The sequence below is a fragment of the Antedon mediterranea genome, chromosome 8 (assembly GCF_964355755.1).
Source record: "Antedon mediterranea chromosome 8, ecAntMedi1.1, whole genome shotgun sequence".
Taxonomy (NCBI): domain Eukaryota; kingdom Metazoa; phylum Echinodermata; class Crinoidea; order Comatulida; family Antedonidae; genus Antedon; species Antedon mediterranea.
The window spans coordinates 6,966,513-6,993,698 of record NC_092677.1 but is presented as its reverse complement, the minus strand read 5'-3'; the positions used below and the strand labels follow the sequence as shown (position 1 = coordinate 6,993,698).

At 33.4% G+C, this 27,186-nt stretch overlaps 4 protein-coding genes across 10 annotated transcripts; 2 read left to right on the top strand and 2 right to left on the bottom strand.

Annotated features, from left to right (window-relative positions):
• Position 1: 1 nt before the first annotated feature.
• LOC140057490 (uncharacterized) lies at positions 2–3,230 on the bottom strand. Of its 7 annotated transcripts, none has more exons than XM_072103170.1 (3): positions 3,148–3,230; positions 1,843–2,633; positions 2–1,146 (listed from the first exon to the last, which is right to left on the bottom strand). In XM_072103170.1, exons 2-3 carry the CDS (start codon positions 2,598–2,600, stop codon positions 936–938), a joined length of 969 nt encoding a protein of 322 aa, XP_071959271.1. In that variant the 5' UTR covers positions 2,601–2,633; positions 3,148–3,230; the 3' UTR covers positions 2–935. The 7 variants fall into 7 exon arrangements, with proteins under 7 accessions (XP_071959271.1, XP_071959266.1, XP_071959270.1 ...); XM_072103165.1 differs by having other exon boundaries at positions 3,074–3,190; XM_072103169.1 differs by having other exon boundaries at positions 3,132–3,153.
• A 230-nt stretch (positions 3,231–3,460) lies between these two features.
• LOC140056034 (tubulin-specific chaperone C-like) lies at positions 3,461–5,115 on the top strand. The gene has a single exon (XM_072101257.1). It carries the CDS (start codon positions 3,496–3,498, stop codon positions 4,525–4,527), a length of 1,032 nt encoding a protein of 343 aa, XP_071957358.1. The 5' UTR covers positions 3,461–3,495; the 3' UTR covers positions 4,528–5,115.
• A 114-nt stretch (positions 5,116–5,229) lies between these two features.
• LOC140056033 (solute carrier family 35 member C2-like) lies at positions 5,230–17,140 on the bottom strand. The gene is made up of 10 exons (XM_072101256.1): positions 17,078–17,140; positions 11,958–12,271; positions 10,759–10,909; positions 9,875–10,011; positions 9,361–9,529; positions 8,536–8,619; positions 7,909–8,084; positions 7,436–7,565; positions 7,131–7,281; positions 5,230–6,447 (listed from the first exon to the last, which is right to left on the bottom strand). The coding sequence occupies exons 2-9, from the start codon at positions 12,144–12,146 to the stop codon at positions 7,151–7,153; spliced, it is 1,167 nt and encodes a 388-aa protein (XP_071957357.1). The 5' UTR covers positions 12,147–12,271; positions 17,078–17,140; the 3' UTR covers positions 5,230–6,447; positions 7,131–7,150.
• A 32-nt stretch (positions 17,141–17,172) lies between these two features.
• On the top strand, positions 17,173–25,102 carry LOC140056032 (centrosomal protein of 76 kDa-like). The gene is made up of 13 exons (XM_072101255.1): positions 17,173–17,280; positions 17,677–17,929; positions 18,034–18,258; positions 18,802–18,987; positions 19,354–19,451; positions 19,534–19,662; positions 19,894–20,085; positions 20,657–20,820; positions 21,170–21,290; positions 21,786–21,890; positions 22,625–22,732; positions 22,965–23,182; positions 23,720–25,102. Exons 1-13 carry the CDS (start codon positions 17,218–17,220, stop codon positions 23,856–23,858), a joined length of 2,001 nt encoding a protein of 666 aa, XP_071957356.1. The 5' UTR covers positions 17,173–17,217; the 3' UTR covers positions 23,859–25,102.
• Positions 25,103–27,186: the final 2,084 nt, after the last annotated feature.

The following is a 27,186-nucleotide window of genomic DNA, read 5'->3' as shown; positions in this document are numbered from 1 at the left end:
GTTTTTGTAGATTGTAATATTAAAAATAAATTGGTTTTCATTAAAAATGTGTATTTCTCTTCTTTTATTACTGTATAGCAATACAGGCCTACATGCATGTAAAACAAAACAATTTTAATTTGCATTCAAAGAGCTAAACTAAACAGAAATTTAAAGGTGCTAAAGTTGCTGATGATTTAAAGTGGCTCTGACATTACTGGAAGGTCATTTAATTTAACCTTATATTATGCACTATGATTGGGCAAGAAATATATAAATTATAATCTTTGAAATAAAGTTGTTTAACTTCTTTTTACTGAAGTAACTACACTACCACAAAATAGATGACAGCAACTTCATAATGTTGGCCAAAATACACATTATTGTGCATTTCAATACAAGTCTATTAGTAAAGATCAATCTTGTATTATGGGGAAATATTGCAAAAAGAAACGAAACAAATTATACAATGGCATTTTATGGTTTTTTTTTAAATAAACGACTGTACTTGTTTATACAGAAGTTGTAGTTTTTAAAATACAGTACTACTAAACTGTAGCCAAATAATAATAAAGATATAATATACAAATAAAGATTTAGATAAAAATAATTAAATCATAGTAGGCCTTACTGTCAGTACAACACAAACACAAGACTTCTGTGGTTCTTGAAAAACTTTGTACAAAATTATACCAGATATTAAATTAACTACTGTAATAAAATAAATATGTTTACAGTACAAACAAGCCCATGTGGGGGCTGTGGTTTCAATGGACAGTACACCAACAATTCCTATGGTACTCTGTGAAGATTGTACAGTATTAGAAGGTGGAATTCTTTCAACTTTGTCAACAAATAGTTGCAGTTAAAAATTATTCTTTGAGTTGCATTCTGTAAAGTTATTTATACAGTACAAAAGCGACACAAAATGTCTTAATTCTTCAGAAATTCTGTACTTATTTGACTGGGGGTTTCAAGAAGTTAATTCGCCGTAAATACTGAACAAGTAACGGTGCGACCGTCAACGTTATTCCTAAACGAACTGGCATGAACAGTTTGTATACAGCGTATGATATCACAAATGTACTTGCGTTTGCCGCCAAACGGGCTGATATCACTTCTTCACTGAATCCAAAGAACTTTAACAGAGCTTCTACATCGAGGCCACTACAGAGAGAATTGAAAGATTTTTATCATTTATTTAATTATTTGCATCGTTGAGTGAATTTTTTGCGAGTTTCTCAGTTCACCATAACAACCATAACGCAGAGTCTGATACCGAAACCAATTTTGATCAACTTTACTTGGGAGGCTTCAATACGCCAACCTTACGCAAGTATCTCACAAGAAAAGGACAAGTGGTAAGCGTGATCCCAATTCGAACTGGGGCAAACATTTTGTGCACGGCATATGCAACAACAAATGTGCTCGCACCCGTAGCTAGTTTAGATTGTACCATTTCGGCGCTAAAACCAATGCTTTTCAGAAGGACAGTCATATCGAGCCCACTGGAAGATAAAAATTGATGTTGATTTTCAATTTAAATGATAACAGTTTGATCAAGCAGATTGTATGATTAGGTGAGTGAACAAGAGATGAGCACACAGGCAAAAAATCTACATGAAACAAAGGTACATACTTTGATTACTGTATTATCAAAACTAAAGTAAAATATATTATTATCAGATTTCAAAACATCCAATGAAAGCCTCAGTAAGTGGTATACAGAGGTAGGCATCTGCATATGAAGCAAAAGATCCAAGTTCAAATCTAACTTATCACTCTTACAAATTATATAATATCTATACTGTTAAAAAAACATTTCATATTAATTAAGATGCAATACCACCTGGGCTACATTACCTTGACACAGCGAGATAGAATCCACCAAGAGAAGCTAGAGAGATACCGACGTGGAAGACCACGACAGTACCACCATATTCCTTCACAGCCCTCTTCAGCTTTTCACGCTGCGTCAACTGCCTAGGTGTATCAGAGGCAGTCGTATTATTTGTTTCAGCTGTGTTTTGTACAGATGATAGTGTGTATTGGCGGTGTTGTATGAATTCATTCACAACATTGCTCAAAGTTATGTTACTGTTTCTTGAAACAAACTCTGCCTGTAAGTCATTTCCAGTTGAACAATTTGTGAACAAAAGTAATGGGTTTTTAGAAGCTGTAAGAGATGTTCTGCCACTGTTTGAATGATATCCGCGTACTATTGGAGAGATTTTAGCGTTCCCTGACAGAGTTGAAAACTTCCTGGTAGTAGGAACACCTTGCATGATATCCGACAAGTCAAGCTTCCCAAACATGGAATTTGTTCGACAATACCTAGTGCTCCCCGGCATGCAAGTACCCTGTAAAACGCAAATTATATCTTCGTCCGTCCAAGGTTCAAAGGTCATTGGTGTGTTACAACTGTAGCGTTTTCTAGTAGTGTGGATATATCTTCTTAATTTCTGATTGGTACTTTTGTTATCTTGTGATGTTTCATCCTGATTTGAGACAGTCTTGGTTGACACTTTCAAAGCAAGTATCTGTGAAGATGATAGTGGCAGTATATTTCTTTTTCTAGTAGTAGTGTGCACTATAGTTCGAAGTGGTCCGCTGCGATACATATTTGTTGATTGCTTTCGTTAAACCACCTGGATCTGTGGAGATAAATGTTTTTACCATTAAAGAAAAAGCTGCTTCTTTTTACCCTTAATGTATTACATAATTCCGCGTAAGTTAGTAACTAGGTCAAGTAGTTTCTACCGGTGTGGTTCTTGGTCCTACCATGGAGGTATTTATACCTCCATGGTCCTACCCTGGCCTAAGACAAGCCTACTTCTTTAATACACAGTACATACTAAGCTAGGCCTACCCTTAATTAATAATAGGCTGCCCTCTCTAATTTAATAATAATAGGCTAGGTTCTACTTACTAGGCCTAGTACTACTACTGTCAGTCAGTCTGTGTTAACTAGTGAAAAGGCCTACTAAGCACATACATAACACAATCACTAGTCATACAGACAGATAACTGTTATTATACAGTATTAAAGTACGATACAGTACTTCTACTACAAGAACATAACATATGGGCCTACTATCACGGCCTGACTTTGCAAAAATCAAAGATCATCATAATCATTCATAACACAATACATTCAACCCTCTTGACCTCGCTCATCAACCACAGAATCAGGATTCAGCAACAACCAATCAAACCAGATCACGTGAATATATCGTGTAAGAGTTTTAGGAGGTGAATGACTTTTTAAATCGTATATAAAATTCGTTATATCATCATCTTATGCTTATAATCATACGTTTTAACGTTTAATGAGGCCAGAAAGGGAGTTTTTATAACTCCTTGATGAGATGAGACCTCCTCACAACGTGCAACATGATGATGTTTTGTTTTCTATTTTTTATCATGATCATGTGATCTTTCATTGGTTCTATCACGTGCTTCTCCAGGAGTTCAAAAACATCAAAGTTTTAACTTTGGTGGCAGCAGACAATAAAAATGGCAGATCACGGTAGTGTAATCGAGAATGTACCAGAAATAAAACAAGTAAATGAAGATGAAATGAAGGATAAATTGAAAGAAAAAATGATGAAGAGACATGAACAACGTTTGGCGAATATGGAGAAACGTCGAACGGAGCGCGAACAAGCTTCGTCAAAAGACGAATCTGTAGCAATTTTCACATCCACCTTCAACACGGAGAAGCAGGGAATACAACTGAAGATTGACAGGTCAAACACGATTGGCCCGGATGATTTGAATAATCACTTTGATGATATTACAGGTGATCTGCAAAAGTTTCAGAAGTATATTACCGATTCAACGATATTTCTTCCTTCCTACGACAGAAAACATGCGCAGGATACAGTAAATGAACTAAATGCTGCAGTCTCTGATAAGAGAAGTGAATTAAAACCCAAAAAGAAGTTCACTTTTAGTAAATCGAAGAAAAAGGACACAAAAGTAGAGGACAAACCCGCTGTAAAAAATGAAAATAATAAACTTGTTCAGTTAGTAGAACAAAAGAAAGAAGAAACTATAGGTTTCCGAGATTGTTCATCTCTGGTTTTAGAAATGGGTTCTGATCAAATAAATTCCAATGACATTGGGCTTTCAAAACTCGTGAACTGCAAAGTATTTCTAAGAGGTACACCAAGTGCAGCGCATATAGATAAGCTTACCGGTTGTACCATCTTCTGCGGACCAATATCAGGCTCGATATTTGTCGCAGACTGCACAGATTGCACGTTTGTTTTGTCGTGTCAACAGCTCCGTGTTCACACAACAAAATCATGTAAATTTTATCTACATGTAACCAGTCGTGCAATTATAGAAGATACGTCCGGTGTTGAATTTGCTCCGTACAATTGGACTTATGATGGAATTGACGCTGATTTTGCTGTATCTGGATTGGATCGCAGCAAGAATAGCTGGGATGATGTAGATGATTTCAATTGGCTGGCGAGTGATAAGCGTTCTCCAAACTGGAAAGTTCTACCTGAAGAAAAACGTGTTGCAAGCTGGGATTAAAACCTTTCAAATAGAACTATTAAACACTATAATATTATTAGAATACGCTTTCTTATGATTTTTGCTGAATTTGTTAAAAAAGAACCTCTTGAGATCTACTGTAATAATTAAAACAAATACAAATGTGCAATTCTAAAGTAATTATACTAGCTTTATTAGTGGGTAAATAAAATTAAAAAAATGATGACTCATTTCTTCAAGGATGAAAATGAATTTTATATTTAATTTTATGTACTGTAAACATTCATTTTTATGTCTTGTTTGAGACATGTTAGTTTGCTTTGAGTTTTACAGTCAACTCTGAAAACTGGGCACCCATCATGGCCTGGCCTAATAAGTAAAGCTGACTACACTATCAAACTAGTGTGATGTGCTCAAATATGGTAGTGATATGATGTCATGTCAATCACATTTTTTGTCACATAAAGTTTGATAGTATAGACAGGATATCCTGAAACTCTGTTATTCTAAATGTACCTTCTAATGGTAAAATGATATGAGACTTTTTAGACTTCAAGAAAAGTCTGCTTTTCGGAGAGTCTTGTCGACTGTATACCTATGCTTGACTGCTACTATTAATTATTAATAAAACAAATGAACATTTACCTTTTCATGATTTTAATTTATTTGTATGTGTATAAATATAAATTGTCATCACAATATTAACCTTAACCCAACAAATATAATTTTTATTCAACAAATAGCAAGTTTATATACAACAAATAAAAAGTACATTAATAATAATATATCAGTGGTGTTCATTTAAATTGTACAAATAAAAGATTTGTCAAATGAATAGATATTGAAAACTTTAAAGATCAGTACATACAAACCCTACAGTAAAACACCGCTTTCACATCAACCAAAGCACCAGCGTTTTTTATGTGCACCTTGGTGTGTTTAAACCCTTCAGTAAACACCGCTTTGACATCAACCAGAGCACCAGCGTTTTGTATGTTTGCCTTGGTGCTTTGACACCAACCAGAGCACCAGCGTTTTGTATGTGTGCCTTGTTGTGTTTAAACCATTCAGTAAAACACTGCTTTCACATCATCTAGTGCACCAGTGCACCTGCGTTTTGTACAATGTGTGCCTTGGTGCATTTAAACTGCGGAGCTTGGCTAAGGGCTTGATTACAATTTGAGTTAGTAAAATGTATTTTGAAAAGAACATTGTGAAAATATTAATTATTTAATGCCTTTTAAATATTTAAAAACACAACAAACATGTATAAATACTGTCACTTGCACTGATGAAGGGCTAGTGTTGCCCGAAAGCTCTGCTAATTTTTCTGGCTGTTTTACTTTGTTTTGATTTAGCTTTTCGCTTTTTTTTTGTATCTCTATTGGGATCCAGCCACTGATACCTACAGCATTGTCATTTTTCAGTAATTTGCCTTTGGATTTATAAATACTGTACTGTAATATATCATTTAGGTATAATACAATCCGCATTCTGTAACTGTAATGCTTAACTTCCTCAAGGAAGAATAATGAATGAAGTCTCGCGTAAGGTTTGTGATAATAAATATTATTGTTGGTATTGCAAACAGTAGGTCATTTACCAATTACCACCCAAATTTTTCCCCCTCCCTTCCCACAAATTTATTTATTTTATTCAGTTGACAACCAACAGCGATGAAACTGCCACTAACAGGTTGAATCTAAACTTAATAAACTATAATAATTAATTCAAATAAGCAACAATAACATAAACAAAGATTGGAACATTACAGAGATTTAACAATTTTACCCTTAAATACATTTAAACATCATAAAATAAATCAATATCCAAACCAGTAACAAGCACACTATTAAATGTGTTGGGTAACCGCTGAAAAATACCTCGTTTTGTACATTCAACACGACCACAAGGAACGTGAAGCAAACACTTGCTGCGAGTACGAGTTGGTATATTCACCTTAAACAAAGCAACAAGAGGACAATATAAACAGAATTGAAAGAGTTATATAAAAATAATTAAGACATGTATACTAAAAGTAATAGGCAACATATGCAATTACGGTTTACCTAAAATCATGACATAAATTCTCTTTAAAGGAAAGAATTTAACATTTTTAGGCAATACAAAATTAATATATTACCTATAATTACCAATTCTTCAAATGTATGTCATATTAATTCCAAAATTCTGTGTCAAGTGACATTGTTTTAACCCAAACCTAACAAATAAAATAATTCTTCTGATACAGAACTTTTTCAGTACCATTGGCAAATTTATAAATACAGTGTCACAGGTTATACTGTAACACAGACCTTCCTAAATACAGTGTCACAGGTTATACTGTAACACAGACCTTCCTAAATACAGTGTCACAGGTTATACTGTAACACAGACCTTTCCTAAGTACATTGTCAAATATGACATTTTTATAATTATAAAATATTCCTGATACAGCTGTAACTTGTGACAAACATGGTATGGTGTATCCGAGATCTTTCCTAGATACTGAACAGATTAAGATACAGTACACTGAATTGTGGAAATAACTGTGAGGTAGAGATAAATTCAATATGCTATGCAAGCAACTGGTCATTAAATCTGTCTCAAAATCCAGTGTATTTTTTTTAAACTGCACTAACCACTACTCCTGCACCTAATATCATTGATTCGTATTGCGATTATATATTTCATCCTCATCGCTAGCACTCTCATTTGGATCGCCCTCTCTCAGTAGCATTTGGACAGATTCTCCGTTTCTCTCTTCCTTATACAATTTTGGTTTCTTTTTACCTGTTGACGAAAACAAAAGTATTTTAGAATTCGGATTATAATAAATTAAATTTTTGTAGTTGGGGATATTGCGAACTCCTCTTTCTGACAGCCCTTTATGTTTAGATTTTATCATTGTTATTTTTAGTTGTATTATTATTTTATTGCAATTTACCTTTTGAAGCTAATGCCTTCATTCCTACGTGTACGACGATTCCCATCAAACACACAACCATTCCAAATTTATTAAGGGTGGACATTTTATCTCCTCGAAAATGAACTGCTAAAAATAATGTACACACTTCCTACAAATTAAAAAATCAAGCCTTTATTTTCACAAACCTAAATATTTATCTCATCTGCATCATTCACCTAAAGTAATCATGTGTCCCAACCAACTCTGATCAGGCCGAAGGCTCATAGCCATTACATGCACCATGGCTACAGTTCACCAACCATATAACATCACCGATGCCCCTTCCTACTTTTCCCCTCTGCACCTTTATAGAATACATACAAATTTTCACAATTTACAAAAATTTACACCAAAAAGCACTTTTCAGTTTGGATACCATTCGGTCTAAATAATCTACATAGCTTGCTTTTTATTCACCGGTTCCACTCAACGCAACACCTAATTTTACCTACCTTAAATATACCAGAAATAGATAATGTTATACATGAGGTCATTGAAACCAGTAAATATTCTGAGCAGGCTAAGAAAAACGCTAAGACAGCACCAAGACCAATCCTAAAGCACATAGTCAAGAACAACTCACTGTCGGTGAAGCCTAGGAATTGTTTTGTTGTTGATATTGGTAAACCTTTAATAAGAAACGAAAATACAATGATTTGACAGTGGAAAAGCACAAAATGGTGGTTAGCATGTTTTCCTTAAAATCACAGTGGCAAAGAAGATTATGTTTATCTCATGCTGTCCATTAAACACAACAAATACAGTTGAACCCCTAGGAGGGGACACCTTTTAGACCCTAACCCAGGAATAGGTGTTAGCGCAGTGTGTTTAACCTTATCTGGTTCATGGGACAGTATCATATCCCCCTTAATAAGGATGTTCTCTGTGTTAAAACCTAGCCTATATTGCCGCTTGTTTGTCCACTTAATAGTGGTGTCCCAAAGTTCTTCTACGTGTAAGCGTGAAGTCTTTACACAGCAGCCGTGCCATCAAATGATATTACTGTAGTTTCATCTTGTAGTATTGTTTCTTCTTATAAGTTTACATACATATTGAGTATCCTTTTTATCTATACATACCTTCTGTTACTATTGCTATTGGTAACAAACCCACAATCATTATAGGTTGAAGGTGATATATTGTATCTACCGGATTTACTAATCCTAAAAAGATTAAAATACACGCCATATTTACAGAATGTTGTTAGAGATATTGTAGTGAACAACATAATATCTCTATAGATGTATACAAAGTCTCTACTTTGTATTGATTGAAAATATCAGATAACTTTGGTTACAAAACACCAGTGGTGGTAACACCTATGGTCAATCCAAATGGTTAGATGCTGAAGCCCTGGTAAGGTTGTAATATGACTAAAATCTAAACCGATCTTTTATACTTCCCCAAAAATTAATTTAAGATTTTCCATAATATCTATAGTTTGTATCACTACCAGTATTACTTTTGTAGTCAATGTATCTTATAGTACAGTGTTCTCCCGAATACGGTTATACAAGCATAATATACCGGAATAGATGGCTCCCAACCGGTATTAAAAAATTAGGTGTATGAAAATTTGTCTAGTAGTAGGCTAGGCATTACATTAAACAATCAGGTAGGCTGTATTTTGTCAATTTGATTGATAAGGTAAAATATATTTGACATTTAAGATAGTATATCAGTGACTATAGCTCTATCTAAAAACCTTATGTGAAAAAATGTGATGTGCCCATATATGGACTGGATGACATAATATCACTACCATATTTGGACACATCACATATTTTTTGTCAAACTAGTTTGATAATGTAGTCATGAGCTCAAGGATTCATAACCTTATATCTTGGTTTGATTTCTAAATTTGGAAATACTAAAACCATTTTAAAAACAAATATAGAACTTACCAGTTTCTTTATTCTGCGTTAATAACTGCGCTAAGGACCAGCGTACACCGCTAATAAAGGATGCTAACATCACCAAAATGAATCCTTCTAAGTTAAACTGGGTTGACTGGTAAGTGAACATAAAAAGACCAATTGCTATAAATATTATGATTACCCCTTGGATAAGTTTCTGTAAAACAAAAACGGAATTTATTTAAACTATCCAGAGATCTCTACTTGGAAAAATGAATGTCAAACTAAAGAGGGTGCGATTAAACAACATTGGGTATGTCAGACATGCCAAATGCCGAAAATAGCAAAACATTACTTTATATATTAAACAATGCATACATTTTTATAAACATAGACATTGTCGGTCAAAACATATTCATATAAAAAGGAAGATATTTTGATTAGTACAAGTTATTCATATTTTATTACGAAGTTATAGTTTTACATTTTATGTGGTATTTTATGAATTTCTGACTACTGAATGCATAAAACAACGGTTTTTTCTAAGAAGTAGTAGATTTACCGGTTTCTCAAGACCAAGCACGATTGCAAAAAACAGGAGAAATACAATGCAAGATGATTTAGACATGGTGTACAGTGATATAGTGATGAATACCAAACTCCAGTTGGAAAGGCCTATATCCAATGAACTAGCCAAAGCTGAAAAAGAAAGATATTTTTCAAATGTAGTTTAAATCCTTCCTAGTACAATTTCCTGTCATTTTGATACACCATGTGTGAACCACTGTCGAAACTCTTCTTCTTTCTTATATACAGTAGGACATCTTTAGCATTTCGTGGTTTCCTGGTTATGGTTTTTTGGAGGTTTGCGGGGTTTAGCAATCATTTTTGACCAAAAAATGATGTTTTACCCCAAAAATAAGTTGTTAACAGTAGAAATTTAATTTTTTTTTTTACATGAATATACCCAGTGGGTTGTACACTACATGATTCAATCACTTTTATGTTGGTTCGGTGGGGTTTGCTATGTTTTTTTGGAGGTTTGCGGGGGTTTGCGGTGTTTAGCAATACCCTTTCCATGTCCTCTAAATAGGTGTTGGCTGTTCTGTTAACACATATATTGCCCCTTCTTGATTCCACAGGAAAGTGTCCCTAAATAGGGGGGTTGTCCCAAAGTAGTGGTTTTACTGAATGTATTTTGAATACAATAAAAAACATTAATTTCATTTTTATTTTTTAAAATAATAGTAGCCACTCAACCTAAAAAAGGAAACATTGGGATTTAAAAAGTGTCGCAAACGGCTAAAAACGGCAGGTGTTCCCAGTGTTGGGAGGGCTATTAAGAGCCCTAAACCTCTACGTTACAACACTTTCCTTAATAGGACGTCTCCTGAATGGAAGTGTTAATGTACATCCTTATTTAAAAGAAATTACTAATGAACTAACCGGTTGGTGCGACTTTTTTAATGTATGTGTTCCAATCCAACGTGACAGGCGCAGGGCCTCCTGACTTCGCTAAACATGCTCGCACAGGAATGGAAATTAAAAATTTGACAAAGAAATGAATAATAGTTACAGTCAATGGAAAACTGAAGTCCTGCAAAGAAAAAAGTGTTACAAATAAAAGTAATGAATGGTTAAAAGTTGAACGAGGAGAATATTTTAGTGCCTTGTAAAAGTAGTACAAGCAGATGTCATGTGTCAGGATTCTATAGCCTTATTGGAGCTTTTGAGTTGCAAGAACCGACGACCAAGCTACGTAAAGTTGATTCACTGTGCGAACGCGGATGCAGAGATATCATGTTTTCTCGCTCCCCACCACCTTGATGCAGTTTTGATAGTTTCTAGGTTCAAGCGGCAACCATCAAATGACCTGACCTACTGTAGTTATGCAACTCGAAAGCTCCCTAATATTGCAATACAGAAGAAAATGGGACACCCCTGTTCAGCACACACTAGAGGTTACTCATTGAACACGAACAGTCACCAACCTTGCATGGCACAAAATTACCAAAATATTTACATACTTAAGTTGAATGTACAATGAATAAAACCATTAAATGACACTTAGCCTATTGCTGTTTATTATAAAAAAAACCAAAATACAACATTATGCACTTGTCAATTGTATGACCCACTATACGACCCCCGGGAGAGGTGCGTCATTTGTCCGATGTGCGTCATACTTTTGAATACCATGACGCACCCGTGCGTCAAAAAGGTGACTTACCTTTAGGTGACCATGACGCACCCATTTTGACGCACTGTGACCATGTTGTTTATGATATGGTAGGTGGTAAAGTGACGGACATTGACACACCTTGTTCATTGATGTGACGTACCATCTAGGTTTTTTGACGCACCCCTGTGTCAGTAATTATTTGTAAATGACGCACCCATGACGCACCTCTCCCGGGGGTCGTATAGTGGGTCATACAATTGACAAGTGCATTAATACCACTCAAATTGGATCAAAGGATACACACAAAATACATGATTAAAAAAAAATACATCTTATTTAAAAGAGATTCTGCCATACTGTAGGAAGTTGGGGTGTAAAATTAAAAATTATGAAATAAATAATTACTGAATTGTTGATGAATAAATGAATATATTGACTAGTCTTTGATAAATGATTAACTTACTGATAGTATCCATTTATTGTAGAATGTTAGGCTGATTGACCAACAGTAATAGAATAATATGAGTCCCAACGTCTTTATCGTCACTATCGTATAATCATACCACAAGGATCGCTTTAATTTGTGTGGAGAGTGCTTGTAAATGGTCTGCTCTAAACGCATGCTAAATTTGCGTCCACTCGGCGAGGACATGGTTTATTCTATGGTCAAATTGTTTTAGATAACTACCAGCTAATAAAGCTCCTTACAATATGTAATCATAAAGTATTTAACAAATTGGAGGCCCATCATGTCAAATCCTTTAAAGTCAATAATATCTGCAATATAAAAGAAAAGAAAATGTATCATTGAATTTTTATTTGTATTTAAAATAAAGTTCTATCTACACAATAAAACTTTATGTGACAAAATGTGAGGTGCCCATATATCATGGACACGATAATGTCATATCACTACTATATTTGGGCACATTACACATTTTTTTGTAAAACTAGTTTGATAGTTGCAGACTTTTCACAATTACAATAGTGAAATGTAATGTGTGTCAGTATGTGATTCTCTCCAGGATCTTGAAGCATCTCAGTGTGGATGTACATTGTGATGCTATGGCACCTCTTTGATGTCTTGAATGAAGATGATCCTTGCCTGCGGATGATGTTATTACAGTAGAACCTCTCAGTGGATACTTTCATGACACAACATAGTATTCACGTTATTTGGGATGTCCCAGACATGAATGGCCATATTGTTGAAGCAGTATTGCCCTTGTTTGATTCTTGTTTGATTCATGGGAAATATCCCTGAAAAGGGATGTCCCCAATGATGGTTTCTGCTGTATCATTATAATGAATCTTGACAGTTTTTTTTTAAAATAATCACTTTTCACTAGGTCTAGTGGTAATCAATAACACACTTGTTTTTCATATTTGGTTTGTTGTGTTTACATGGTGTGAAAATATTTGATTGCCTGTTTGTATTTTGTATTGTGTTTAATATGCATTGTTTAATTTATTGATTTATATATTTTTACATTTTCCTGCAAACATGAATATTAATTGGATTATTCTAATGTATTTATTTATTACTTTCTCTCAAATAAAGTGACACGAGTTGATAATGATATGCATGAGTTAACAAACAAATTAAAAATTATAAAAAAAATTTATTCATATAGAAATAAATGTAAATCTAAATAAACTAGATTTAATTCGGCACTATGACGAATTATAGGTTATATGCATTGATTTAAATAAAGATAATTGATTTTTTAAAGATATATTGATTGATTGATTTTCTCAGAATCTTTAATTATTTATAATATATGATAGGACCTTGCTAACGCGAACACCATAGCCGGTATCACAATCCGATCAAAGATCCATATGCGTATAATGTCATAAACCACATTTGTTGTTACATAATAATAAAGACATAAGTTAATTTTTATCTAGATTTCATTATAAATCATGTGTATAATCTATACACTAAGAAATAAATTTGAACAAACAATACGGATAATAAAAAAAAAATCTTATTTCGTTTCCCAAGGTGAGACTCGATCTCGGTACCTTGAATGCCATAGACACGAGCACAGACCACCAAGCCGTACACAACTGACTAAAAGTTGTAGAAAAATTCCTCCGTGTATTTACTATGCAGTAACCACTTTGATGCAAATAGATTATTACATACCGAAATGAATTATAATTTTTTACTATGATGACATCTTTAAAATGTATACAAATGATGCACTGTCAAACTACATACTTTTAACTTTAATATATGAATTTTTGAAGGAAGAAAGTTAATGTTAAGTTTGTTATTTTGGCCTAAGAAAATGTCAGAATTTGTTTGATTGTCGAAATTATTTTTTTTTTATTTAATATGCAATTAATGATGACTTAATCAACTTTTGTTCTCTTTATTTGATAATAAATCATACATATGATACATACACTTCAAGAAAATGAAATAAAAAATAGGTGTTCCCCTGCATTCTGACGATATATATTAATTTTAAAATTTAGCATATTTTCACCATTTTGTTAACTTATACGTGCGTAGCCAGTCACTTTTGACGTGCTCGTATAACGCAATTTCGAGTTGAAACCTGAATCAAATATGATGATATTATTAAAGAAAGATTGTAAAACAGAAATCGGGCAAAAAGAGTGCGCAATAACGTTTAACGCGCAGTGCGCGTGCAAAAATCTGCGCACTCATGGCATTTTTTAAACGCTTAAAATTGCCTGAAACGTACTCTAATTTCATCGAAAATAAATTTTGACAATTTTGAACATTTTAAGCGCGCGTACGCAAGCGTTATATGCGCTACGCACGTAATTTTATTGCCATATGATGAAATATGACCTGAAATTTATGAGTACCAAATTTTGTTTAATTGTGATTCATGCTTGTGAAGATATGATTACAAACGTGATTTCGTAAAATCGTGCATAGACCGCGTAATTTTTGATTACGCATCGTGAAAATATAACCACATCGATTCCTGGCCATGAGGAATATACTCTGAAAACTTGACTTAGCTAGATTAAACTGATGCCAAGATAATGCACGGACAAAATAGTGCTAAGGAAAGAATAAATAAATAAACTAGATTTAATTCGTCACTATGACGAATTATAGGTTATATGCATTGATTTAAATAAAGATAATTGATTTTTTAAAGATATATTGATTGATTGTTTTTCTCAGAATCTTAAATTATTTATAATATATGATAGGACCTTGCTAACGTGAATACAATAGCCGGTATCACAATCCGATCAAAGATCCCTCTGCGTATAATGTCATAAACCACATTTGTTGTTACATATATTAATAAAGACATAAGTTACTTTTTATCTAGATTTCATTATAAATCATGTGTATAATCTATACACTAAGAAATAAATTTGAACAAACAATACAGATAATAAAAAAAAAATCTTATTTCGTTTCTCAAGGTGAGACTCTATCTCGGTACCTTGAATGCCATAGACACGAGCAAAGACCATCGAGCCATACACAACTGACTAAAGTTATGGAAAGATTCCTCTGTGTATTTACTATGCAGTAACCACTTTGGTGCAGATAGATTATTACATACCGCAATGAATTATAATGTTTTACTATGATGACATCTTTAAAAATTTTTAAAAATGATGCACTGTCAAACTATATACTTTTAACTTTAATATATGAACTTCTTAAGGAAGAAAGTTAATGTTAAGTTTGTTATTTCGGCCTAAGAAAATGTTATAATTTGATTGATTGTCATAATTAATTTTTTTAAATTTAATATGCCATTAATGATGACTTAATCAACTTTTTTTCTCCTAATTTCATAATAAATCATACATATGATACATACACTTCAAGAAAATGAAATAAAAAATAGGTGTTCCCGAGCATTCTAACGATATATATTAATTTTAAAATTTAGCATATTTTCACCATTTTGTTAAAGCCCCATTCCCTACTATCTAATTTAAGATCACAAACTATATTTAATGTAAAAATAATACTATATGGTCCTATTGCGATAACTTTTTTCGTCTTTAAACGGTTAAAAATGTGAAAAATAAATCGATTTTAATAATTATAGCGGCCCGCTATAAATCCCAAAATGCATTGCGCGCGGATTGATATTGTTGTTTTTCACCTGTAATTCGCCCACTTTTCGATCGATCGTGAAGCCAAAACAAATGGAAGACTCCTAACTTTTCAGCGAAAATACCGGGTTTTCCCCAATTTGTATCAACGGAGTCTGGCAAAAATAGAAAGACAATTAATGCAGCAACTATACAACGTCAGGCTAGGTATATAGCTAGCGTACGATGTTCGTACGTTACCGATGTTTACCAGCTAGGCCTACAAAACTAAGCCTAGCTAGGCTAGGCCTGAGACCGTCCACGAGAGGTCGATCGCCGCGAGCTACTTAGGTAGTGCATTGTTTCTCACTTTTTATCATAATTTACCATAAAACGTACATTTAAGACAAGGAATGACATGGTTTAATGTTTTTAAAGTGATATATATGTATTATTTTCCAAAAAACGTCCAAAATTGCAGGGAAGGGGTCTTTAACTTACACGTGCGTAGACTGTCACTTTAGACGTGCTCGTATAAAGCTGTTTCGCGTTGAAAAGTGAATAAAATATGATGATATTATTAAAGAAAGGTTATACAACAGTAATCGGACAAAAAAAGTGCGCATTAACGTTTGACGCGCAGTGCGCGTGCAAAAATCTGCGCACTCATGGTAATTTTTTTAACGCTTAAAATTGCCTGAAACGTACTCTAATTTCATCGAAAATAAATTCTGACAATTTTGAACATTTTAAGCGCGCATACGCATGCGTTATATGCGCTACGCACGTAATTGTATTGCCATATGATGAAATATGACCTGAAATTTATGAGTACCAAATTTTGTTTAAAAATGATTCATGCTTGTGAAGATATGATTACAAACGTGATTTCATTAAATCGCGCGTAGACCACGTAATGTTTGATTGCGCACCGTGAAAACATAACCACATCGATTCCTGGCCATAAGGAATATACTCTGAAAAATTGACTTAGCTAGATGAAACTGATATCAAGATAATTCACGGACAAAATAGTGCTAAGGAAAGAATAAATAAACAAATAAAGATTTTGACAGAATCAAGAGGTTATATGCATGATAATGCATATAACCTAATTACGTTACGATATACAATTGCAATGAATTTGAGCCGCTTTTGACCATTGATTGATCTTGTATCTTATTTATTGGCTTGTTGAATTTAGATCAATCTAAACTAATAAAATGAAATCCTATTCCAAGCTTGATATGATGGACTTCACACTGGAGAGAACTACATACGGTACAGGTACTGTATAACCTAATAAAATAGAGACCAGCCCCACCAACCACTGTCTGTGTGTTCTGCATGCTATGGTGGGATTCCCCTATATGGTGGTGGCCAGAATAACAAGGCCCACCATTTGACACATACACACGGCATGAAGCCTAGATAAACACACACACATAAAACCACAGAATAATGAACAATAACATTAAAATCAAAGTAGAGTATACTAACTCCATAGAAGTTTCAAGTAAAAATACCTACACATCATCACTTTTTAAAGCCGGATCCTTGCCGTGTTGTATGGTTGGTCATGGCTGACTGAGTTTTGTGTCAAGGTTGACCACACATGCGTAAATAAACCCGCAATTTTCGAAACTAAAAATAATAAAAAACAAAAAAAGATGGCTTTGCCACCCGAAAAAGTCGCCGAATTAAAACAGATTATACATAATCAATTAAGTCAGGTCAAGACACATTACTGTATTATTTCCCTTGTAAATTTAAGAATAATGACTTTAAAATTTAAGAAATTGTAGATTGTTTTAAGCAGGCCAAGGCATAGGATCGTTTTGTCGCCTATCCCGTCCAGCCAGGCGGGCGCATGCTAGGCCTATCTAATCTTAGCCTAGGCTAGGCCCATAGTAGGCTATGTAGATTAGTTTGGGCCTACTAGCTAATTTATATATTAGGCCAGATGATATGGAATGGGCCGGGTCTAGCTTTCTGTGTTTTTATCCGAATATTTTTACTTTGGAAATTTCATACAATTTTTGTTATTAAATTTAAATAGAAATTTTATGTAATTTGTATAGGCCTATATAGGCCTAATATATTTGTTTTTGTTTGTTATTTATGCTTAGATGGATGTTCATTCAAGAATTCGTCAAGTTCTCTCAGAATCCATCCACGACTCTGGTGCATCGGACAGGAATGCATTTGGTGAGCAAGAACTATTAACAGCACTCCGAGAAAAAGGCATCGTTGATGACATACTACAACAATTACAAATCGGCCAGAATCCTGAACAGGAACGATACAGCAGTCAACAGCCTAAACCAGCTACTCACTATGTTAATAAAAATGAGAAAACAGAAAGTGTACCTTTACGAAAAGGTGAGATTTGTACACAACAAGAGAAAACATTTTGTATGTTTAAACTATCTTTTGTAATTAAAAAACTATACAAACAAAAAATGTGTTTATTTTTTTTATTTCAGGTAATGTTGACCCAACACGCCGTAATTTGTACTTGCAGGTTCTGGGTGGCAAAGCGTTTCTCGAACATCTTCAAGAACCACAACCTGTACCTGGTCAAGTCACATCAACTTTCACCCTGCACATTAACTTCCGTGGGCAGAGGTTCAAATCCCGTCCAGTTCCCTGTGCCTGTGAACCTGATTTTCAAGAAGGATTTCTGCTTGAGTTACACAAAGACAGAGGAGGTTAATAAACACTTTTAATTTTTATAGCAAAATATTGGCAGTAAAGCTTTTTAAGTTTTATTCAGTAATTTAACCTTTCTCTTCAAATTCTATACATTATATCTGTTTCATTTGGTTACAAAACAAAATTAAATACAGTATTAACAAATCAATCCATTATGTTATAGAAACTAACTACAACCAAGATCTCTACCCTTCACCATTACCTCTCTCACTAGTACCCCTTTCACACCAAAAGCAAAACTCCGGAGACACCCCGGAGTTGACGCCCCGCTGTTGACGCCCCGCTGTTTGGTGTGACACTCCGGAGTTTTGGTGTGAAAGGGGTACTATAAGGTCCATATTAACCCCTTTTCTGCCCTTCCAGATTCACTGAATTGTAAATAATTGTATTATTTAAATTAGTTTTTCTATTATGTATTTATATTATTTTGCCTGTTTATGCGGATATTTTCCCTTGATGGCATCAGTAGCTAATAAATTAAAATTGAACAGTAAAAAACAAGAAAATAACAGTTTTTTTACAAATATTTTTTTTATCAGGAGATGCCAACAAGATGGCTGACTGTACCTCAATGCTTTCTATGAGTGATCCTATTCACCTTGTGTTGATAAAGACAGACAGTTCGGGTAATACTAGTTTGGTTTCCTCACACTACCTGGAGTGGAGATCAGTTTTGTCGGCCAATGATGCTCGCACCACTATGGCTGTTGAAATTATGGGTGTAGGTAAGAATAGGTTGATTTGAGCTGACTCAAAATGTTCCAAAGCTTGTAGATAGTAACTTAGGACAACAAAGAACTCAATATGTAACACACAGTTTATGTAAAATATTTGACACAAATGCAATTGAGTTGCTACTAATTGAACACAACTTTGAGTCGAGTGTGGTATGGGTAACTGCAGATGGTTTCAATCTGTTTCATGTTGACAAAAGCACTCACAAAACTGAATAGTAGTTGTTCACCAACTTGCACTTGCGTTCCTTCAGTTGAGTTCCTTAGCCACCTAACGCAGCCTTCCTTAAGACAATTATGGTTTTCAGTAAATGAGTTGACTGCATAATAAAATACTATTTTACGTAATTTTCTTAGGTAGTGAAAACAAGGTTCCTGTTGGGATGCTCCAGATCAGAATAGAATTAATTCCAACACCAAGTCAGAAGCTTGCCAGAGATGTCATTTCCACACAGGTAAATCAGCCAATGATTTTTCCATGTGCATAAGGATTTCTTTATGAACAGCAACATATTAACTTTTTTTTTTCTGCCATAGATTGATTTGGAGAAGAATCGACAAGCAGAAAGAGAAAGGCTGTTCTTAGTGTATGCAAAACAGTGGTGGCGAGAATATCTACAAATAAGAGAGACGCACCAACATAGACTAGTGAAGATATTTGCACAGGTTAGTTAATTTCCATGCCAAGTTTAAATTGTGTATTTACATCCTATTACACATTGCTAGGACAATCAAAGCATATTGATCGAAACGTTGAGAAACTCAACAGTTCTTTTCAGAACTAATATACGTGGTGTACCACAAAATTTATATCAACATTTGACTGTACCTTATTTGTGCATTTACTGTAGGCCTACTGTTTTTCAATTGGTATTAAAATCTATACATTTTTCACAGGATGAAAATGCCATAAATCGACCTGTCTGTGCTTTTGTTAAACCACTGCGTGCTGGTCGACTCCTTGACACAACACGTCAGGCTGCTCGGTTTGTTAGCGTCATAGGTTATGAAAAAGCGCCATCACTGGGTGGTGGTAGTCAACAGGAACTCTGGTGTAATTTACATACATTTTTTTGTAAAAATAAAGGGGTAAGATATAGGTATTTTTATTCATTAAATATGTATTTTTCTTTCAGGATTTTAAAAAAGCTTTGTGTCATGGAAGTAATTGAGTCAAATGGTATACCCTACTCTGAAGTACAAGGGTGGGTGCTTCAAACCCCTGTTCTCTTTAAGCCTGAGCTACTTTGTAGTGGTTTAAATTATCATATTTCTGTGAAATACTTGCACTTTAATTGTTTTTAAATACTACCTGTTTTTCATGAAAGCTAATATTTCTATGGATTCTATTCTTTATTTTCTGTGCAAAACAAAGTCAAAAACTTGCAAAGTTAATTTGATTAAATAATAATTTTTTAGGCCGATTTTATAAACTAAATTGTATATTATGTTATAACCTATTTTTATAAATAATTTATTTTTATTTTATCGTTATGTAATTTATCTTTTCCCTGTATTTTATTGGAATTTAAAAGGGCATTAATTTGTCCAGCTGAAAGGGTTACCCTCTATAAATAAAGTTGAAATTTAAAACATAAATTTAAAAATGTATTAATTACTGAACTTGTAATATTTGAGTAACTTTTGTTGAATCCGCTAGGATTGTGAGGACCATGTAGTCCTACTATGTAGCCTTCTTTTAGGATTTGGTTTAGATGCATACGTGTGTGTAGGTACAAAAGCTAAGAGTGTTCCACACACATGGGTAATGACAATATCTCCAGATGGTGATGTTGTTTTCTGGGAAAGCCTAACAGGTCATAGGTGAGTTACATAAAAACATATGAAAGTTTTATGTTATATATCTCTTGTTATGTTGTTGATGATTGCTGCTCATATGTAGATGAGGAACTATTTTTTTTGTTTTTTTGTACGTGACAAGATTTTTTTTTTCATACACAACTGTAAGAACTATTACATATTCATTAAATAGTACGTAGTTTTGCACACCACGTGACCCACAATCGTCGAATCAAATGACAGAAATTTATTTAGATGTTATATAATGTCAAATAAGCAATAAAAACAAACATACATCTATATAATTATATGTCAATAATAATTTTTAGGAACAAATTTATGTAGCTTTACTAAAATTGTCTCTGTTTTAAAGATATGTACACCTGTCTATTGACCCGGATGACCCACCAGCTGTAGACCATCCCAAAACTGAGTACCCATACAGGGCCATAGGCTGTGTATTCAACCATCAACGATTCTATGCAAATAACCAGGTAACACTGATACGCATTATATTTGAAACAGTACTTATAGATAGCAGTTATAACATCTCATACGGTGAAAGAGACTACTGTAGTTTGCCTCTTATTATATCGGCAAACAGCAACGATTTTACACGTCATATCAGTTTTGTCCAGGGTGCCTGGATAATACTCATAAAAAAACAGCTTTTGTTACCCTGCATGTACTGTATGCATCATAGAAATTCACAACTTCATGGAGTAGTGCAGAGAAGACGCACCTAGACGATAATTGCATTTTATTTTGTGTTTTATTAGAGAAAGTAATAAAATCATATATATTGTGGTAGCACCCCTCTGTTTTTAATAACTTATTCTTGCATATGTGACAGAACTTATCTGGCAGCCAATGCGTTAAAATAATATTGTATAGTTAAACAACCCTCTTATTAGAAGACAGTTTTTCCAGGCTGATGTTAAATTCTGCAGTATGTAGACTTACTGTATGCTTTTAATTGTTCGTTATAGCCATCTGATACAGTAGAGTTATGTCGATTTCATCTTCATGATGATACTCTCTGGAAAGCAATGAGCGTTGATGCATTACAGTCTGTGTGTGGTGCTGATAACTTGGTGAGTGACACACCTGTCTATAATAAAAGGATATTAAATAATAATTATATCAAAATATATAGGATTATAAATTATGCAAAGTATACAGAGTCGATTAGTCAGGAAAAAAGCTATGTTTACTCACAATTATTTGGTCAATGGCATGATAAATATCCGGGTTATGTTACGCTTGCACACATGCTTTTTGTTCGGAATATTATCCGAAATAAGGTAGCATTAACAGTTCTGGACTCGGTGAACATAGCGTTAATCAGTATGTATGTTGCTTACTAACTTACATACTTTAGCCTTTTGGTCATCTTTCATATTATTTACATATTTTTGTTGTTTGATATTTTATTTATCTTAATACGGAAAGAAACTAAAACTTTTACATTAAAATGGAACTTAAACAAAATGGCGCATGACATTACCAAACAGGAAAAGGTGCACAAATGGCGTATGTTTTATGATAATAATATTTCTGAAATTACATATCTCAATTCTGTATCTTGATATGAATATATATACTTTGATAACAAGTAGTGTATCTACACTTAAATATATTAAGGGTGCTTGAATCTCTGATACAGTTATCTGTATTATCCCATATTAGAGTCCTTGTCGCTTTATAGTGTTCATGGCAAGTTCCGTTTTAAAAATCACAATAGCGTAAATGATAATAGGTGTGCGACCAAGTGTTTTTTTTTCGGTAACTGATTGTCTCAAGTTAATAAACGTTTCTCCTTCTCCAGCCAAGTTGGCCGAACCATTCACCTCTCTGTCCAAACATCACAGACGCTTCTCTCACCAGCAACGATCTTGAATATCAGCTTAGAGGGTTTGTTACTGACCAAAGGAAGGTAATAATAATGTTCTTTAAATTTGTATGAATGTTAGCTAGTCTAAGCTTAAAGATGTATTGTCTCCCAAAAACATGAAAAATGAACATTAATAAAAACAGGTCATAAGTTTTTTTCAAACTTTTTGAGTAATCCTGCTAACTAACAAATATAGAAAAATAACAAATACAAACAACACACATGCATGAAGCAAAACTTCTTGGTGAAGGTAATAAAAATGTCATTTATTTAGGACTTGGGCCTAACAACAGTCTGGGATGACCAGCTCAGCTACCTATTGACACCAGCACTGGCAGCCTATGAGCAGGAGCGTTTGACTGGTGTTAGCTCAGGAAATGAAGAGTTTCAGCATGCCATTAGGAGGTCGGTACCAGATGGACACACATTTAAGGGCTTCCCAATTCAGTTTATTCACAAAAATGCAAGAAGAGCATTTGCAACCTGTTTAAGGTAACAAACCATTATTTTTTTTACGCAAACCATTTCATACAAAATCGCAACTATTATCATATTATTTTAATTGGGCTTTAAGTTTGAGTTTTTCTATTAAGTAAACCTACTCAGTTTACCAATGTGTTGAGTTAGTACTCAATTACAGCCTTATTGTAGTTAACCTTAAAAACATATTATTCCCTGAAAAAACAATTTGTTTAAAATTTATGTTGAATACGGCCTTGTAATGTCCAAAAAATTGCATCGGAAAAAAAAATTATTTACCTGAAAAAAATGTTTACATGAAAAATCGTTATTTGTCATGATTTTGGAGGACAGTAAATCTTTAATTAAACGTTTACTATTTGAATGAAAAAAATACTTATGTTTTCACAACTTACCATTTGAATAGTCAAAGTATGGGCTACGTCATATTTTTATTAAAACATTGTCTACGAAATTCCTTCTGCGAAGATATTTGATAGGCCTATATAGATAGATATCAATATTTGATATGTTTCAGTTTTTGAAAATATTTTCTATGAATTTTCGCAGGTCACAAGTCTGCGAAGATATCATCTGTTGCCGTGGAGATCATGTGAGGTTAGCGGTACGTGTTCGCGTGTTCACATACCCTGAGTCTGCCTGCGCTACATGGGTAATGTTCGCATGTAAATACAAATCTGTTTTATAACACATGTATTGGGGTCTTAAGCCTCATTCACACTGGAATTATTTTGATAAAGGTATGAGAATTCTTACTACTGTCTCCACATGGACATTGTTATTGAAATCAAATCAATCTTTGTAAGAAAGTATGTGAATCCCCTTCCATGGTTAAAGACTCATCCATGCATGAAACACTGCTGGCCACCATGAACATAGCATTATTGTTAAGATCAAAACTGTATTAAATATGTTTGATTCGCATCATTACTTAACTATAAACTTAGTAATTCTTAATTAATCTTAGATTTAAACTTTGATTCAATTATCATCTATGTTATTTATATTATTTTTAATACTTATTTAATAGTCATTGATTGGAGGTAGCTTAGGCTGCTTTTGTGTTTTGCTGGCAGCTAGTGACTATGATATATTTTGTTCTTACGTCAGGTTTGTTTAATTTTTTAAAATGTACCTTTTTCCTGAATAAATAATAATAATAATAATTTTTGTACATTAAATCTTAAATGATAATTAAGTTTGTTGCTAAATTTTTTTTTTATTTCAACATAGTATGTTTTACGTATATAAATAAATATTCAATTGTATATGTTTTTATTGCACTAGTAGCAGTAGTAATTTCGATTCGATTTTCATTTTAGTTCCAAAGTTATTGGTAACTGTGCTGGTGAAATCAACTTATTCGGCTAAATACCGAATCAAGAATTATAGTAGACAGGCGCGTGCTATATTATTTTAATCCAATTATTTTTTGTTTCAATCCAATTTATTATTTTAATCCCATTTATTTACTATTTATCCTAATGTAGTCCATCAATAAGGATTAATATTTTGATTGATTGAAGCATAGAGATATTATAGTTCACTATAATATCTCTATGATTGAAGGGGGATTAGCGTCGCGTGAGGACGACAGGAAGGGAAGAGTACTGTCTTTTAGGGTGCCTCATTTGCATAATAAAGACATGGTTTATGTCATGGGTGATGCTCACTAGGTCATGGCTTTGAATGTCTTGTTTATGACTAATTAGTAATTCATTGTTTTGAACCACCCTGGGCGTACGAACGGTACAAGACAATTTGAGAGGTAAAAATGCAATACAGTTCCAATAATAATTTATTGGAAACTTTACTTTTACAACAGTAGCACACTACTGTTAATCTCCGTAACTTTAACGATCAACCATACAAAATGTCCGGAAATCATGATATTCTATCCCTCCAAGTAGTAACTTAAAATAAAACAAAATAAATGTTGTGTGAAATATAGCATACAAAAATAAATAATAAAATAGTACAACGGCCTATTAGATTTCATTTTTTAATTTAAAATTACTAATTAGCGAGTCATTGATTTGAGAAAATTGAACAAGGCAAGAGTGTAATTTTACTCTTCACTCCCTCACTTTTCAACAGCAAAATCATTAAATTGTTGAAATAGAAAGTAAGACTTCTATGACACGAATGACGTGTAGGCCTAATTTCAGACAATACAGTATCTAAGAAGAATAGATTTTTCTTCCGGACGTAATTTTTATGTGTTCAGAAATCACCTATAAATTACTCAAAGAGTCAGGCTTCCATGGCCCCCAGCCTAATGGAGATTTCATTGTTATATACCCCCGCCCCTCCCCACTATTAAAAACGGATCTGGTCGTTGGGTTGAACAACCATAAAGGAGTTCAAATTAATATTTTAAAAAAGGCCTAGGCCTATATATTTTCATTTTTAATATTAGTTCAATTTCTCTGCCACCTCCCAAAGCTTCCATAATATTTCAAATAAATTATTATCAATAGAATTCTAGCTTTGTAAATAACTAAATGTATTTATTTAATTATTCAATTAGTAATAATTTGCCTCTTTCCACTCAGATGTAGAATTGAATAGCCTGGTTAAAATAACAACTCTACCGATTAGGCCCTACTGGCTGCAAAATAACCACTTGAACATATTTATGGAATTTTTGCCACAAAAATTAATACATTATTATTTATTTATTATTATTATTATTAATGCCACTGGTCTGTCTTTGCATGGAGGAAATCGTTTCTTCTGTTGTCTTTGTAACACATTAGGCATATTTTTTACTGACAGTTCGTGTAATGATAAGGCCTTTCATAACATTATCAAGTGTTTGCCGACACTCAAAGACACCAGAACGCATAGGATGTACGCATTATACAGCTAACTGATTTCATACTACATATCAGCCTGAATAATATCATATCTATCAATTGTATCTATCGTGGTTTGTAACCCATCAATTTGGTCGGTAAATTCAAAATCATCAAAGTGTTTAGGAAGTACAGAGACTAGATATTTGATTATTTACGGTTCCGCAGTGCTATTCAACTAACAATCAAACCATATACCCCCATGAGTAAACGGGATTCAATCAAACATAACGTTTAAACAGTAATTAGGCATATTTCATCAAAAGTATGATAAATACATTTAAAATACACATTTTCCTGTATGCTAAGGAAGAGTTATTATTGTTTGTTTGTTTATTTCCATTCATAAACACACCAAAAAAATCATTACAAAACAAAAGGTGCATCTTTGAAGCACAGCTTATAAGTAGAAACCCCTGTTACAAAACAGTATATAAATAAATAGAAATATGAAAAAAAAACAGCACAAGGGCATGCAAACTCTAGGCCTACTAAGTCTAAAATTCATACTCAAACAGTGAGATCTTTCAGTTTTCCCCATATTTGATTTAAATTCATACTCAAACAGTGAGATCTTTCAGTTTTCCCCATATTTGATTTAAATTCATACTCAAACAGTGAGATCTTTCAGTTTTCCCCATATTTGATTTAAATTCATACTCAAACAGTGAGATCTTTCAGTTTTCCCCATATTTGATTTAAATTCATACTCAAACAGTGAGATCTTTCAGTTTTCCCCATATTTGATTTAAATTCATTAGGAAAATAATTATAAGAAACACATACAAACACAGATTTCAAATAAATACATTTATAAAAGAATTTTAGTTTCCAGGATAGGCTTATAGGATTTTAGTTTCCGCTTGGATCCTTTTATAATTTAAACAGGGGGATTTTAATAATAAAAAAAGGTGTATAGACCTATAATTCGTATTAATTATATTTGAATATCTATAAAGCATTATTATTAGTATTATAGTGGATTTTATTTATGATTATTACTTTTATTTGTATCTCCACTACCCAACATGTATTCAGTAATTTGTCTTTGCACTTATTGTTTTATTTACTATTAGCTGAATAAATGTGTGTTTTACCTCCAAGAGAAAGAAAGATCAAACAATAATTGTCGGCCTATTATTCAATTAAAATAGTCAG

Excerpts from the sequence above, each read along its gene's own strand:
- LOC140057490 (XM_072103170.1), bottom strand. The coding sequence starts at position 2,600 with ATGTATCGCAGCGGACCACTTCGAACTATAGTGCACACTACTACTAGA. Across the intron at positions 1,147-1,842 it reads TTCTATCTCGCTGTGTCAAG|TGGCCTCGATGTAGAAGCTC; the intron begins GTAATGTAGCCC and ends TTCTCTCTGTAG.
- LOC140056033 (XM_072101256.1), bottom strand. The coding sequence starts at position 12,146 with ATGTCCTCGCCGAGTGGACGCAAATTTAGCATGCGTTTAGAGCAGACC. Across the intron at positions 10,012-10,758 it reads TAAAAAAGTCGCACCAACCG|CTTTGGCTAGTTCATTGGAT; the intron begins GTTAGTTCATTA and ends TTTCTTTTTCAG. Across the intron at positions 9,530-9,874 it reads TGCTTGGTCTTGAGAAACCG|AAACTTATCCAAGGGGTAAT; the intron begins GTAAATCTACTA and ends TTTGTTTTACAG.
- LOC140056034 (XM_072101257.1), top strand. The coding sequence starts at position 3,496 with ATGGCAGATCACGGTAGTGTAATCGAGAATGTACCAGAAATAAAACAA.
- LOC140056032 (XM_072101255.1), top strand. The coding sequence starts at position 17,218 with ATGGCTTTGCCACCCGAAAAAGTCGCCGAATTAAAACAGATTATACAT. Across the intron at positions 19,663-19,893 it reads TAGTGAAGATATTTGCACAG|GATGAAAATGCCATAAATCG; the intron begins GTTAGTTAATTT and ends CATTTTTCACAG. Across the intron at positions 21,891-22,624 it reads TGTGTGGTGCTGATAACTTG|CCAAGTTGGCCGAACCATTC; the intron begins GTGAGTGACACA and ends CTCCTTCTCCAG.